Genomic DNA, 16003 nt, shown 5'->3' on the forward strand with positions numbered 1-16003 from the left:
TCTGCTTCTGAAATGCAAACAGAGAAAATGGGATCACTTGTCACGCGAAAAGCGCGCGGCACAACCAAACCTTGTGCAGAAGTGTATCATTATAAGTAGATTCTGCCCCCCTGTACGTAGGATCCGCGATCCAGAACTGCACCGCGCAAACCGGATAAACAGACTAAACAGACCGACCAGAGTGCCTAGTATCCTGGCTCTGACTCCAGCTACGAAGAACAGTCAAGTTAATCGGGACTGATGGACACAAAACGCAACTGGATGCTTGAGACAGCTAATAGTGTCGAATCTCGCGAACCCACAGACTTGACCGAGCCACTTGGCAATGAACACTCACAGATGCGGCCGTCGTGGAACGCGAGCCGGAGTCGGCGGCAACTCGTACTTTTTCACAGGGCAGTGTGTCTGATTCGATATTGTCACTGATGTTGAAAGGAGTTCGGTTGCTTTAGTCTGTTGGTGTCTCTGCGCCTCCAGCCTGTCAAGGAAACGCTAGTTCAGACCCCACAGCCAGAACCATGAGCGCGCGATCCCAAGAATTGCGCGCTTCTCTCTGCCACCCACAGCTCCAACAGAGACGAAAAAAGAGTTGTCCAGACTTTTGAGAGTCTGGTGGCCTCCAATAGCAATACGAGAACAAACTCGTGCATGGCGTTTCAGCGTGCTAGTTGCGGTGGAGAAAGAAATGCGCGTTCGTACCAGACGAATGCAATCCTGGAACTACCGCGGACAACCCGCACTCGACCTAGTCGTGAAGTCGAAATGCTTGTTTCTGTGAGACCTGGATGCACGCCAAGCTGTCCGAAGAGACGCAAGAAGGCAGTCGACTAAACGGTGCTTTTCAATGGGCAGCAAGATTGTAAAAGGATTGAAGAGCCGCCGCCCCCTCGGGGGACCCACATACGAGGGGATGTGTCAGGGCATTAAAAAACAGTCTGCCACGTTTTGAATTTCAGACTGTTCTGACCAGAGCACGTGCAAAACTCTTGGGTTCTCTTTATATCCTTGGCTTCTGCGTCCCCCCCGTGAGGGGTTATTAAAAACGTTCCCCGGTCTCTCCCGAAGATGCCTATGCGAAACTCAACAGCACGCCGTAACTCCGCGATCGGAAGGGGCTTCTGGAGGAGATGAATGGCCCAGTGACTTCGAGAAAAAGTATTTCTATGTGGACCGACGTCTACCTGCCAAGGCATCGCTTCTACTAAAGGCAAAGTTGAGGAGTGCGCGAAAGAATCGGGGCACAAGCAACCGCGTGAGTTACTTCCCTCAAAACTTTAAGAACGGTAAGGCCTACTGGATAGTCCTGTTTCTGCTGGTTTGTCTGAAAGGAAAAACTCCGGCAACTGGGACCGCATACGAGCGGTATGAAGCACCGCCGAAAATGGAGCAGCGGCAAGAGGCCGTATCGCAGTTCTGTGCATGCACGCTCCGGCTGTGCAAGGCCTTTCCAAAGTCTGTTTCTCTAACCAAATCGGCTTGAATGTGACCGACAGCCATCTAAAAAAACATACACTCCGACGCAGACTAGGCAGCGCCACCGCCGACAAGAAATCGGAGTTTATTTGCATGCACGGCTACCTCTACTTTTATTACTCGACGTAGCTCACACACTGGACACAACAGTGTAAAGATCGGCACGGGAGACACAGACGCACATGCACGGCTGTATACGCGCGTAGAGTCGAGTGAGTTAGCGGCTCAACCTTTCCCAAGCATGTGAAGCCTACGTTTTCCATGGAATCTATCCGGAGGAAAGAGGTTCCGCAAGACTCCTCCTGTGAAAACTACGGGAAATGCGAACCTAAAAATCGGCATCTTTGTACTTTCGTTCCGCGACTATTGTCTCTGCCCTCTGGGTCTGCATGCCGAGACTCTCGAGAGAAACGTTCACATAAATTGAGAGCTTTACCTCTCGACCTGCGGAAATCTTTCCCCGCACCGCAGAACACCCGCTGACAACGTGCTTCTGTACAGAGGACAAACAGAAAGCGACGGTCAAGCGCCCTCCCGAGTGTCTCTGCGTTCCAATCTCACTTCGGAACGTCGAGAGAAAATGAGAAAAGACGATTGAGCGAAACCTCGCTGCTTCCTGTCCCTCTCTGCTCTCGCAAGGCGACCGCGCTTCTTGTTCGAGTCTCGTCTGCGTCTCCACCACTCTCGTCGTCGGCCTGTTTTTCTCAGACCGCTCCATTGGCTCGTTTCGTCTCTTGTTCGCAAGCCACAGGCGCGAGGCACCCTGCGATTTGAGAGGGAGAAAAGGAATGATCTTGTCACGGCTGTCTCCCAGCTTCACATCTCACACAACGAATGCAGCAACCGGCCAAACTCAACAGAGGCCTTCAAGATCGAGTCCACTCAGCCAATCCGCAGTACATGCTCCCCAGAAAAAGGCAGCCTATGTAGACCGAGTGATCCCATTTCAGAATGTACTGAAAAAACATTATTCGCAAACCTCCTACGTAACTCACACGCACACCAGCGGCGACGGACGCGCTTCGCGCTCATCCTTCTCCTCTCCTGTCTCCTCATCTCCGTTCGGAAGGACCTCAGACGAGCAGCGAGAAGAAGGAACTAAAGCAGAGGGCGAGGAGGCCACTGCAGCGGCGGAACACGAGGCACCCGACAGCACAGAAGAAGGCAGAGAAGGCGACTCAGACAGAGGAGAAGGACGCGCACTCTGCTTCAAAGAAGAGGGGAGGGGCTGCATGCGGTACCCGCAAGTCGCGCATATCCGAGAAGAACGTCCAGAAAGAAGTGATCGCGACGGCGACCAGGAAGAGGTTGAGCAGACTCGCAGAGAGTTGCGTCGCTTCACGCGCCTGTTTTGGAAGCCGTCCTTTTCTCCTTCTCGAAGGTCTGCATGGAAGCCTGCACACGGCCTTCGGTGGTCTCCTCTGCACTCCGAGAGGCGATGCGAGTGCAAGAAGCGAGAGGCGCCGTCCTCCGAACTTGAGTTCTCTCGCGACGGCGACCCCGATGCAGGAAGCCCACCATGAAGAGAGAAGGCCTCTGCATGCGCAGGAGCTGAGAAAGCCTCATCCGACGACGCTGGAGAATCTGAGACGGATGCATTCCCTGAGGAAGGGACCAGACAACACTGGCGAGAAGCAAAACAGAAACTCGCTTCTCTCTCTACTTCGCCGCTGCTGCGAACTAACGCCCCCGTGCTACGAGACCGGCGCGGTACAGTCGCCCACCTGGGAGACGCAGAGACACTCCGAGCCAAAGGGCGCACACTGGCAGAAGCAGCAACCGACGAACAAGAAACAGGAACAGAAGCTGGCGAAAAAGAGCAACAAGCGACAGACGAAGAGGAAAAAGAGGAGCGAGAGGACGAAGAGGAGGGAGAGGAAGACTGTGGCAGAGAAAGGCAGCAAGATGAAGTGGAGCTAAGAGCAGATGAAGAAGAAACCGAGACAGATGAGGAAGACCCATTTGAAGCTGAGGAAGAAGAACGTGTGTGCTGGGACCTTGCGTCCTCTTGTGCATGTTTGTCTGGCGCAAAGGAAGAGGCCTCGCCTTTTTCCCTGAGGGCGTCGTTCTTCGATGCTCTGTCCGCTGTTTTCCTGTCCTCCGTCGTCGACTGCTCCCCTCTTTCTCTCTGTTGAATCCTTCTCTTTCCCCTCGCTCCATGCCTTTTGACATCCCCCTCCGGGATCTGCTCTGCGGTCTCCTCGGCAGCAGATGTCTCTTGTTTTCTTGCGTCGCCGCACTTTTCTTCCTCGCTCGCTGTTCCTTCTGTTTCTTCCGACTTGCCCGCTTCCACCAGAGTAAGTTCGACTGTTTCCTCTCGGCTTTTCGCTGAACCGTCCCCACTCTGGGTCGCGGCGTCTTCCACCTGTTCCCTGGATTCCTCGTGCTCCTCGCCTTTGCTCTCCAACAGATTCCTGACGCAGTTGCCAGACGCCTCAGTCGCGGGCTGGACGCCGGGGAATACACCCTCGTCTTTCTCCCCTTCCTGCTCCCTTTGCCCGGCTCTCACGGACTCCGCTGGTCCTCGCACTTGTGTGTCGCTCTCGACTCTCCTTGTCGCAGACTCTCCCCTCTCGCCCTCCACGCTCTTGTCTGCCTCCTCGAGGTCTTCTTCTGTCCCCCGTTCGACGCACTCGCGCTTCTCTGTCGCTGCTTCTTCCTCCTCTTCCTCCTCCTCTTCCTCCTCCTCGACTGGCTCTGGTGCCGCCTCGTCCGCCGTCTCTTCTCCAGTCTCTCCCGACTCCCGGTCCGACTCAGCCTTCATGTTCAGGACGCGGCGGACTTGCGCGAGAGTGAGCATCTTCCCTGGGGTTTGGCCTCGGACCCGAATCGAGTTGTAGTGTTCATGGTTGACGTGGAAGGCAAGCTGCAGGCACGGATGCGATTCCGAGAAGTTCTCCATCTTGCAGATGTTCCAGTCTTCTCCGTCTCCTTCGTCGTCTCCGCGACCGCGTCGCTGGTTCGGCTTCGCTCCGCCTTTCTTCCCCACACCTCGGCCTTTCTTCTTCCCACAGGTGTCTCCTTGCGGGGCCCCCGCGCCGCCGTGCCAGCGCCCCACGGGCTCCACCCCGTTGGCTACGTGGACGAAGAGACTCACTTCGTACACCTGGCTGAGGGCTTGCAGCTCCACTTGGCTGCCCCAGGTGCCGAGGCGGCGCATGCGGTTGACGTACTTCTTGAAGCTTTCTTCTTCTTCAGAGAGGAAGCACTGGAAGTCCTCCGCATGCGCCTCAATGTAGTCCACAGCCTTCTCGCGGTACTCACCGTGCCGCTCCTGCTTGCCGCAGTGCTGGTCGGCGAAGGCCCGAAAGAGACAGTTCCCGTCAGGAACAATCAACTCCAGTTCGAGGCCGTAAGCCTGCAACTGCGACGAGAAGGACGAACACCCTGCCGTGTCACGAGACGCCTTTTCCTTTTTCTCGCGCCGGTCACTCTTCTCCGGCTGCTCGCCGTCGGAGTCGCCCCGCCGCTCTTTCCCCGGCCTCCGGGCCGTCCCTCGCCCTCGCCCGTTCTTCTTCTTCCCCATCAGGAAGCGGAGCAGGGAGGAGCCGAAAGAACAAGGAAGGAGAGACCGGAGAGTGGAAGGCGCAGGGAAGAACCGAAGAGACGAGAATGCGGGGAAGACAGACAGCCAGTAGAGGACCGTTGCGCGAAGCGCGGGAGCGAGAAAAGAGATCTCCAGAAAGGGCAGGAGGAGAGAAAGGAGGTGCGAGAGGCAAAAGGAAAGAGGAGAGACAGAGAGAGGTGAGGACGACGCCCGAGGAAAACACGAAGAAGCAGATGGCAGATCCCCTCGCTTCGCGACAGCGCCCCCTAGCCACGCGTCTCTCCGTTGTGCCTTTCGTCGCTTTGCAGCTCCTCTGATGAAGACGGGGAGGGGAAAACGAGAAAAGAGGAAGAGGGGGAGAGACAGCAACAGAACACCGAGCAAGAGGAAGGCGAGGTGTGCATACATGGACAGAGGTGGGGGGAGGAGAAACGACGGGCAGCGGGGAAAGCAGCGATCTCTGCGGCCAAACCGAACGGGGAAAGTGCAACGCAAAACCTATGCATGCTGGCGTGCACACTTTTGTTCGGGTTTTAGAGCAGCATCCAATCAGGGACGTGACCGGGAGTATCGAAGGAAAAAAGGCACAAGCCAAGGCAATCAAGAAAACAAGAGAGGCACCACAAACGGAGAAAGAAGGGAGAGTAATATCGGCGGAACAGCGGGAGATAAACACAGCCAGAGTTCGCGAAAGGGCCTGCCGCGCGTCTTTGCTCGTTTACACGACCGCGGAAGAACGCCAATTCCTGCAGTTCACGAACTGCAGGGCACCAACGCAACCGCCAGGAAGAGAAGCAAAACAGACCTGCCTCAGTTTTCGCATTTTCACCGAACAGTACGAGAGACAAACAAGGGCTCACCTGATCAAAAACTGGGTATTGTGAGCTTTTTTTCCGGTGCCTTGCCGCCTTTGCCAGCGACATGCCTCATCGACGTCTTTCTGCTGCGACTATCCAGGCCTCTCGCACAACCGCCGTGGCTTGTTGCCAAGGGGCAAAAGACTGGACGAAGAATACACTGGGGTTCGAGCGAAAGAACGGTGGCAAAAACTCGATCAAGTCTGGAACAGGTGATTCGAGAAACGAAAAAACTGTAGCACAACGCAGGTGTCTTGGCGCAGAAAGCTTTCACTGGGAAACCTACGCTGCGGCCAAACAGTGAGCATCATCGACACACGGAGCATGCAGAGTCGCTGTCACTCTGAGAGGCCTTTTCATAGATTTTCTGGCTCCTCCGGCTCCGGCTCGTCATAACCGTTTGCCTGTGCGAACTATAATCCTTATTTTCACCCTTATGATTTTTCATGTCCCCTGTTTTTCTGTTTTTTGTGTCTCCCCGCGTCCGGAGTTCTCTGAGTCCTGCGCGCCCCCTGCGTCGCTCCACGGAGCTTCCTCGTGCACTGAAAACTCTCTTTGTCAGCCTGACTGTCGGTTTTCCCCGCTTTCTTGAACTCGCAAAGAGCCACAGAGCGACTGACACCGCAGAATCCTTCATTTTCCAATGTCACGCATAGCGAGCGAGGCCGGCAGGAGCGGCGGAGCAGCACCCGTACTCGAATTTGTTCTACGCACTTTAGAACCAAACGTACCAGCTTGCTGCAGGTGAAAGTGGCTTGTGCCTGTCGCAGTGGGAGGCGGACACGCTCGAACGCAGCTTAAATTCACGATAGTCCCTAGCGTGGAAAAGTGCCGCTGAGAGGTGGACACACGGGAAACGAAAACGGCTGCGGAAAGCGCCGTCCAACACTCGGCAGCTATTTGTACACCAGAGAGGTTCTGTGGCACTTGGGGGAAGCGTCCTGTCCGTGAGACACAGGCGTTTTCTTGATGTGGCAGTCGCCTGACGTTAACAGGCGGCGAATTAAGTGCCCCGAGTCCACTGAGATTGCGTATTTCAGCGTAGCCGGCAAAAAAAAGCTGGCGTCGAACTACGGTACTACGCTGAGCCGCCTCACTGTGAATGATGGTCCATCTTCACAGGTCGCATCCCGCTCAACGGTGCCAATGCACTGTCTTCGAAAACCAGTTGTCTTCGGCCGGTGGTTGGTGATACAACAGAAAAGAATCTCCATGGTTGTGAGAGTGCAAACAAACAGCTGGAGGGAGGATGTGGTTTTCGTGGATCGAGATCTCCAGTGACATAGAGGTTATGCTTGTGTTCCCGTCGCAAAGGGCATCCAAGACACACAACAGCGTCCCCCTTTCACAGCCTCATGCACGGGTTTTGCGTGATTATTTGGAAACAAAACATGCAGATAAACACAGGTATGTGCAGATATATTTATACAGACGCGTACATTTACTCACTGAATTTCTGTACGTATAGACTCGGTTATAGTCGTGCGCAAGCGTGTGCCGCGCATGTGCGGTCTCTGCTGTTTTAGCGTTGCTCCGTAACAGTAAGCCAGTCGGTTTCGGGACCTATTCCCGGTCTTGACAACGTGACGACGAGACTGCATGAGTTTTCGTCCTGTAGAACGTCGACAAAGAACGTTTCGCTCCCCAGTTGCCACCTGAGAGCGAGACTGTGTGGAACACTGCGAATTGATGAAGCGCAAAAAACGAGTTCAAGAGAGATTCACAGAAAAACGAAACGCCCATCGATGTACAAAGCCCCACGGCCATAAATATGTGATTAGACACTGCGCTCCCGCTTCCTCACCAATCGGTCGACATGGGGATTCCGTTGCGGAAGCACAGGCTTCAAAGCGGAACTTCCACGGACAGAGACACTCAAAATGCTGTCCCTCAAGAACACTAGATCGGGCACGTATTGCACAATGAAACCAGATCAACGGTTCCAGCGAAAAGCAGCAAAGAGGGAAGCTGAACCTTCAGCTCGCTAAAGCGATCTCCTGAGGACCCCTTGCCGCCATTGACAAGACCTAGCATCTTGAATTAAAACACCTGGACAACATTTCCTGTCTCTGCTCCCCTTCTGTGCCTGCCTCCCATCTGCCTTTGTTTCCCTCACCTCGGCCTCTCTTTTCTCCTTGTTTCACTCATCTCTCTGCCTCCATTTCAGCCACCTTCATGCACGCCACTGAATCGATCCTTTTTTCACCAGCGTCTTGCGCGGTCCGCGTGTCCATTTTTTCTTAGGCGTCGCGTCTGCTCTGGCTATGTACCTTATGTTCTGAATGCCGGCATTGTCTGGAGGGTTCCGAAGCTCTTTCGTCCCAGTCGACAGTTGGGCATCTGAAGGGTGGTTCCTTGTGCCGATTTCCACTTCAGCAAACGTTGACGGCGTCCTCGAGAAACAGCGAGTGGCGGGTCCTGGCGTTCCTTCGGGTTCCAAAAGAGGGAACGAGAGCCCGTGTCGACACACACGGTCGACAAATACATTGACGCCCCTAGGTGTGTACACATCCTCGCGGCGGAGTGATTCGCCGTCGCCTCGGGGATACTTGTCCCCCGGTGATTGCTTCACTTTCACTATCGCCGAAAGATGGTCCATACCAGCAGGTTGCTATACATCTATTCATCTAGGCATCCACAGAGAAATACGTGCTTCGGCGTCTACTTTTACAGGGAGCTAGAAGTCCGGTGATTGTTAGTGTCTCACCGGCCTACGGCGTCTTCCAAGCACGTTAGTGATTTCAGTGGTGTTCACCAGCTGGGTGAAAGACTTATCGTTCTCCTCGTCCCTTGCCATTTGTCGTCGGCAGGAGACTCGTTCCTCATAGACACTCGGAAAGAAGCGGGAGGGGCGAGGTTTCACCTCCACCTCGCCATTGATTTCTTCTGTCGTTCCGGCGTTCCTTCGCTTTCCCTCGCTGCCTCTTTGCCTCCTTTCTGCGTCGTCTCTCCCAGAGAGGGATGTCGCATGCAGAGGTGCGGGGTAGAGCGAAAGCGGCCGGAGACAAGTGCCCAGGAAAGAGCGATGCAGGGAACAGTCGGGGGAAGAATGCCCAGTTGTTCTCGGGCGCCTAGGCAGACGCGAGTCGAAGTTTCGGGAGTGAGCCGCGTCACCTTGAGCAGAGACGAACGGAGTCTCCTCACTCTGGACGCCTGGCGCCCCTCGCGCATGTGGGACTACAGAGCCTAGCGCAGACATAGGCGAGAGAGGAGACGAACGCGAGACAGGCGACACAGGAGACGGGGTCCACGACCCATCACGGGCGGCGCCACTGCCCGTGTGACGGTAAAGAGAGGAAGCCGATGAGACTGTGGGGAAAGAGGAGACGGATGAGCTCGCGAAAAAAGACTCCGATGAGGCAGCCGGCGACATCGAGCCTGTCGGAGACGCGACCGACGCCAAGGGAGCCATGGTAGGCAATGACGCCGAGAAGGGCGAAGCCAAGGATGAAGGATATACACGGCCACACACGTACGACGAGGGTGAGGACGCTGCGCAGTTCAGCCGTCCTCTCCCGCCTCGCATGGCGCTACCATAAACCTCGTCGCCGGCGCGAGATAACACAGGGAATCCGTCGCTCGTCGTGAATCCGTGCATGCGATACGCGTCGTCGAGCGCGTCGTCCCGCTTGCATCCACCCCGCATCTGGTCCGCCTCCCGCCGCGGGCCTTCTCCGACGACACTCCTCGGCGGGCCTCGACATTCGGCATGCCTCGTGTCTCGCCCTGGAGCATATTCGCGAGCCACCATGGCAGCTCCGGTCCCCGGCGAAACTCGCACCGCCTCTCCCGTGGGCTCCACAGGCGTGCAGGCCCTTCCAGCGAACGCAGGCTCGCCCGTTCCGTCCTCCCCACGTCCGCCTCGGCCTCGCCTGTTCTTCCAGCCTCTTGGACATACCTCGGCACCAGGGAAGGAGCCCACTCGCGCCCGCTCTGTTCGAGAGTGTCCCGGCAGCTGGATATACACACCGCGATTTGCATGGGTCGGCGACAGGGGAGAACCCTCATTGACCTGCGTCGTCGGCTTGTCTCTCCCTCGCCATTCGTGAGTTCTCGCACCTCTCTCGCGGTTCCCGCGCTCGCTTCGGAAGACCGGCGCCTCCACGCCGTTCACCGCATGCGCTGAACTCGAGTTGCTTCCTTCGCTGCCGGATCTTTCCGTCTCCCACGGTTCTTTGACTTCAGGGTCTCGACACGGCGGCATCTCACCGGGCGGGGGGGGTCTCGCGTCTCTCTCCTGTCCCCTTCCGTGGCCTTCCTCTTGTCGACCATCCCGTACCGCTGCATGCAGCAGCGTGCCAGACGAATCTCCGTCTCCAGGCCCGCCATGCGGAGGGGAGGCACACGCGCCCCCTGTCCACCCTCGGCCGCCGCCTTCGGACACTCCTGGCGGGCCTCCCGCAGTCGCACGATGCGGCGAGGGACCCCCGGAGCCCGCAAGGCGATGATCCCGAAGAAGAGACTTGTGATCTTCTCGGTCGACAACAGAGCCGCGCTCCAGCCGCGGGTCCCAGCCCTGCTTCTGAAACCTTTCCGAGGGCGCCACCCCACAGGGAACCCCGTCTGGGGCGTGCGGGCGCCAGCGCAGACTCCCCGGCTCCTGAGGCTCTGCCGGGCCTGAAAGCCCCTCTCGCTGTCTCCAGCCGTATAGATCGTGCAACTCGCCTTTCCGTGGGCCTTGACGCGACCTGTGGCTGCCGCGGCGCCTCTCCCCGCTGCCGTCCACGCGAGCCTCGCCCGGCTGCTGCATCCAACGGGTGGGCGACAGCAGGACGTGAGCCGAACTGCAAGCGCCGGCTTCACGTCTCGGCCCTGGTGGCTGCTCGCCGTCACCGCGAAGCGTCACCGGAAAACGGTTTTCGCGACCGAGGGAGGGCGAGAACGGGGACAAGGGGCGACGAGGCCCGCGGACCACGGACGGCGGGTTGACCCCCGGTGGAGGAGGTTGCGTAGGGGGCGGCGGCTGAATCGGAGGCGGAGGCCGCAAAGGGATCGAGGCGAAATTTGGACAAGAAGGAAACTGCCGAATGGACGGCTGCGGCCCTGGGAGGGGCGGGCCAGCAGGGACCTTGCAAAAGAGGCACGACGGTGGAGCCCAAAGCAGGGGCGACCTGGAAGCGGCACTCGGGGACATGGGTGCCCATCCACGACTCGCGTTGCCTCTCTTGAACGGCTTTTGGTGCTTCGCCTCGCGCTTCGGCGGAGTCGCTTCGACCCCCGACGCCGCAGGCGTGAGCGGCGGACCCGGAAAGGGGCAGGTGAGTGCAGGCATGTGGGCAGGATGGGGCGCTCTCGAAACCTCCTCAGAGACAAGACCTGGCCTCTGTCCCGGAGGAGGCGGTCGCGTCGGCGGCACGGAGCCAGAAGAGGGCGGCATAATCCCCGAAGCGTCCCTGAGCAAGCCGCTGTCCGACAGCCTGCGCTCTCGCCATCTGTGTGCAGGCATGTCAAGACACAACTCTTCTCTCTTTTGCGTTTCTGGAAACACCTTCACGCCGCCGTTCTCCGCCTGTCCCCGCGGCTCCTCTGCGCAGTGTTCCGTGGCTCTCCGGGACAGCTCAAGGACCATTTGGCCCTCGCTTCTGCGCTTCGGCCTCGCGTGCCTGCGGGCGCCGAGTCCCATCTCCGGCGGGCCCGAGGCCATCGACGCGCCTTCGCGGTCTTCCGATGCCTCCGCCCCGCCACCCAAAGGGGCGATGGAGAAGGATCGAGGTCGCGGGCGCCAGACCGGAAGCTTTCGCGGCTCCTTCGGACCCTCTCGTTGGTGTGTGGACGAGACGCTGGGGCGCGGGCGAGCCCCTGCATTCTCGCAGAACGCCTTGGGAGCCGCGGTGCTGTTCACGAGCCCGCGGCCGCCTCCAGGCGCCTCGCCGTGGCGCTCCCGGACGGCCGTCAGAGGCCTCTGAAACTGTTGACTGTATCGACGCGAGCCGAGCCATGCGGCCTCGCGGTCTCTTGTCTCCATCTTACAGTGACTGCGTTGGCGTCGCTCTCGAGTCTGCTTGCCGCCCTCGCCCCAGGAACTCCGCCAAGACCCGGAGGATGTCTCCTCGGCCCAGCCTGGGTGCGACAGCCCGACGCCGCAGCGAGCCGTGCCTCCTCGCGCGGCGTCTGAGGCACATACGGGGGCGGCGCCTTGAGCTGAAGGGGACCTCGGTTCAGGCGCGGATCGGAGAGGTGCAACATGGCGCCCTGCAGCGAAGCCGAGCGACAGATCACTCCGAAAGGCTCCGAGACACGGGTCGCGCTGGCGGCACATCCGCGCCGGAGGTGCATGCGTGGACGTTTCGGTTACCGCCTGGACGCTTCCCATGCTGACGGTCGAGAAGCGCGGAGCGTCAGGGCGGACACCTGGGGCCCTGGCGCCAAACAGGTGGGAAGCCTCGGCTGTATATACGACGCCTGAGCGGCCAAGGGGCTGGACCGCTGGCCGGTGGTCTGAGATCAGAGTCGCACACCACAGAATGTCAGGATGAAGCTCGCGGCGCGGAGGAAAAGAGACGGGACAGACGGTGAAGGAGAGAGAAGGGGCACCACCACAACGAGGAGAATCGGGAGAAGAAGAGAGAAATGGCCACAGGGAAGACAGTGAAGGACGCACCGCAGAGCGTGACTTTGGTGGGAAGAAGCAAGAAGAAAGACCAGCGACACTCTTTTTGTGGAGGAAAAAACTGAACAGAAACCTAACCCGGCCAGTGCGCATATCGACGCAGGAGGCTGACGCATGCATGCAAAACATAACGCCAGAAACCTACTTGCTGGCATGTCGCCCTGAAAGGACCGAACGGCGGCGCCAGCTCGGCCGCCTGTCGCTCGGCGTCGTCGCGCGTCCTGTTTGACGGTCTCGGTGTCGCCGCGCCCTCGTAGCTCCTTGCAGACACCTGTCTCCGCTTGGCCCTTCCCGCTAGGCCTCTCGCCGGCCTTGCGCCCGCCCCCCGATACAGAAGACAACTCCCCACCACCCCCTACGGCAGGGACGGGCGCACCTGGCCCCTGAGTGGGGGACTGAGGGCACGCTTGGGTGGGGACAGCGACGGGGGGCTGCGCGACAAGCGGCTCGGAGAAGAGCGGTTCTTGCGATCCTCCGGCCATCGACTCGCGTACGGCATACGTCGCACTCTCAAAATTGGAAGACACCCCGCCCACATTGGCAGCAGGGTGCGCGACAGGCACGGGGAAATCCGGAAACTGTGAAAAAGGTACAGAAGTGGCCTCGCTGTTTTGGCACACATTTAAATTGAGCTCCGGCCCCGGTTCAGTCTGGAGGTGCACATCGGACGGATAAGGAGACGCTGCGAATGACGGATACGGCAAGGGGACGAGAGAGTTGCACACCGGAGCCGACGCTGCGGGGCCTGCTTGGACACCCTGCAGGGCGCAGGGAAAAAAACCTTGAGACGGCAGTGGAAGAGATGCAGGCGAGGTGATACGACGCGAGACTGTGGGCGATGTGATGGGGAGCAAGACTGGGGGGCGCTGGGAAGGTATGTCAGACTCTAGTACCTGAGCACTGGTGACAGTTTCGAGGACGCGCACATTGGCTCCCGCGAACGCTGGGGCAACGGATGATGGAGACGATTCCTGAGCCACAGATGCGCCGGCTGGGCCGTGATGACTTTGCGGTGACTCCTGGCAGTTCTCTGCCACCTCAGCCGCGTCTCCGCCGCACGCGGGTCTCTCCTTTAAGGCAGAAGGGGCTTGGCTCTGCGTCTCTGCAGCCCGCAGGAGCCTGGCTCTGAGATTGACCTCAGCTTCCCGGCCACACATCCCAGGCCGGCGAGGCCTTTCTCTATCTCCTGTCTCTTCCGCTGCCTCGAACATCCTGGCGCCTCCAGCCTCGCCCGCCTGAAGTGCTCCCCGGTGAACGCGTTGCTTGCGGGAGACTCTGGAGACAGTCTCTGTCTCGCCGTCTCCTAGAGAAAGCAGGGGTGCGCCCGTTGTCGGTGGGGCGCAAGGAAACGAGGCAGCTGGGGCCTCCAAGAGAGAACAAGGATCCAGAGACACGCCCAAATTCGCCGGGAGAGAAGAAAGCGCCTCCCTGCGCGGGGCGCCACCTTGCGAAAAGGCTAGCCCTCGCACACCAACCTTCTTCCTCCCGACATACGACCCGGCAGGGGCCCGAGTCCTGCCGCCTCCCTCCACGGTTTGCCTCAGAAAGCTTCCACCCTCTTGTGGCCCCCGTTCCCTGTTTGCAGGGACAAACGGCGAAACATCCAGTGCTGCCTCGCTTTCCTGGCTGCCATCCAGACTCCGAGTACCCTTGAAATCCGCCAGGCCGTCGCCCGGAAGACTGTTCGCCGCGCTGAAGCTCGCTGCAGTTTCTTGAGACGAAGTGGGGACCTGGCTGTCGCGTCTGTTCGGTGCCTCGCCACTTGGATCCGTCCGGTAACCTCCGGGAGTCGACCCCAAGTCGTCCGCGACGGAGCCGCTGGCGGCCGCCGACACGGTGTAGGGACAGTCGGCAGAGAAGACAGGAAGCCGCGCCTCTGGCGTAACCGGTCGAGTCTCTTCTAGCCCGTGGCTTTGGTCCCCCTCGAGCCCTCTCGGAGAGGAGACACCCGCTTCAGCTACGCTCATCTCTTGTTCAACTGCCTGCGACTGGACCGCGCAGATGATCTGCATGCAGTTCGTTGACGTTTGACACTCCTCCTCTCGGCCCTGAGCCTCATCTCTGTATCCATCGCAAAGCTGTACTTCAGCCGCGTGCTGCCCGGGTGAATAAGGGGAGCCTATGGGTGTGAGTGGGCCCTGAGATTCTTTGACAGATTCACATGCAACCTCGTGCGTCCTCTCTCGGTTCTGAGAATCGACACAAAGTGTCTCAGAAGGAGACGCCCGTGACATGGAAGCCGCGTTTGGAGCAACGACGGGCGCTAGGGTCGGAGCGACCCCACAGAGAGCCGGAGAGTGCAGGCTCCGAGATGAAAGCGCCCAATACGCCTGCTCGGATGATTGGAAGCCATACGGAACCCATCCCCTGACCTGCTGTTCATACACCGCAGAAGCCGCCATATGCTGTTGCTGGGGCATGAGCGAGTAGACCGAAGGCGAGGCGAGCACGACTAGCGGCATACACGCGCCACTGCCTCCCTGATTCAAGCCGACCAAGGATGCGTCGTCCCGGCCCGCTAGGGGCGTCCCAGGGGCGGTTGGTCCCTGCTGGCTGTCGCCGTGGCCGAGGCCGGGGCACTCGATGGCCCCGACCGAGGAGCTCACGCAGAGATGGACCGCTGTGGAAGACAGTACATTTGCACTGGGGTCAGGAGTCACATACAGGGAAGAGTTCATCGGCGGGAGGAAGACCGGAAGGAAGGGACTTCCCGAGAGTTGAGACGATCCACTCGAGGCGACCACTCCGGCGGTCGCCGGGCCCCAACTGGACGCTGCAGGCTGGCAGAGGTTCTGCTGCTGGCATTGCGCCGTCGCATAGAACTGGAAGGCATTGTAGTGTACAGGCGGAGGGGCGGAGGAGAGAAGGAGAGAGGACGAGGGGCTGACGACGCCAGAGGAAGCAGGTGGGAGGAAGCCCGGGACTAGCGGCCCTCCGTCGACCGCCGTGGAGAGAGATGGCGCGGCGGGGCACTGGAGAGTTGAAGGGAGAGGTCCCTGGGAAGCTAGGTCCATGCTGACATTGGGCACAGGCTGGGGTGAGGTGGCGACGGTCGGTATCGGTGTGAAACTGGTGTCGTTGCCATGGTAACGAGCAGGCAGCAAGTGGGGGTCGAGGGCCGAAGTAGAATAAGGCACTGATATTTCATGCACGAGGTGGAAGCTGTCAGAAGACTTCATTCTCGAGAAAAGGGGGGAGGAATAATTCAAAGGGAGGAGAGCGAGGCAGCGACCTCGCGGGCTCCACGTAGGGGCCGGCAAAAGTGAAAGACGGCGCCTGCTTCACATTGAAGTCAGAAGGGACGCTGAAAAACGTCGAAGCTAAGGGCTGTCGATACAGCGTCCGCGGTCACGGGGCCGAGGAAATATCACGCTAACTTGCTGCCCACTCCTGCGTGAATCTAACCGCAGAAAGTGCGGTCGCAGTCCGTCCTTGACACGGCACAGAAGAAGAATAACCATGAGTTCTCAAAAGAGACGGCGGACCTCTGCGCAGTTGACATGAAACGTCACTCCC

The 16003-nt window shown here is 59.0% G+C and overlaps 2 protein-coding genes across 2 annotated transcripts; both read right to left on the bottom strand.

The window, feature by feature from the left end:
• Positions 1–1906: 1906 nt before the first annotated feature.
• Positions 1907–5428, bottom strand: TGME49_229710 (OTU family cysteine protease; the record flags this gene model as incomplete). Its single annotated transcript, XM_002367864.2, has 1 exon — positions 1907–5428. One exon carries the CDS (start codon positions 5426–5428, stop codon positions 2465–2467), a length of 2964 nt encoding a protein of 987 aa, XP_002367905.2. The 3' UTR covers positions 1907–2464.
• Positions 5429–7469: 2041 nt separating this feature from the next.
• On the bottom strand, positions 7470–15666 carry TGME49_229720 (hypothetical protein; the record flags this gene model as incomplete). The annotated part of the gene is made up of 2 exons (XM_002367865.2): positions 7470–12315; positions 12633–15666. The coding sequence occupies 2 exons, from the start codon at positions 15664–15666 to the stop codon at positions 8573–8575; spliced, it is 6777 nt and encodes a 2258-aa protein (XP_002367906.2). The 3' UTR covers positions 7470–8572.
• Between the last annotated feature and the right edge of the window lie 337 nt (positions 15667–16003).

This window comes from Toxoplasma gondii, chromosome VIII (genome assembly GCF_000006565.2).
Source record: "Toxoplasma gondii ME49 chromosome VIII, whole genome shotgun sequence".
In the NCBI taxonomy this organism is placed as follows: Eukaryota; Apicomplexa; class Conoidasida; order Eucoccidiorida; family Sarcocystidae; genus Toxoplasma; species Toxoplasma gondii.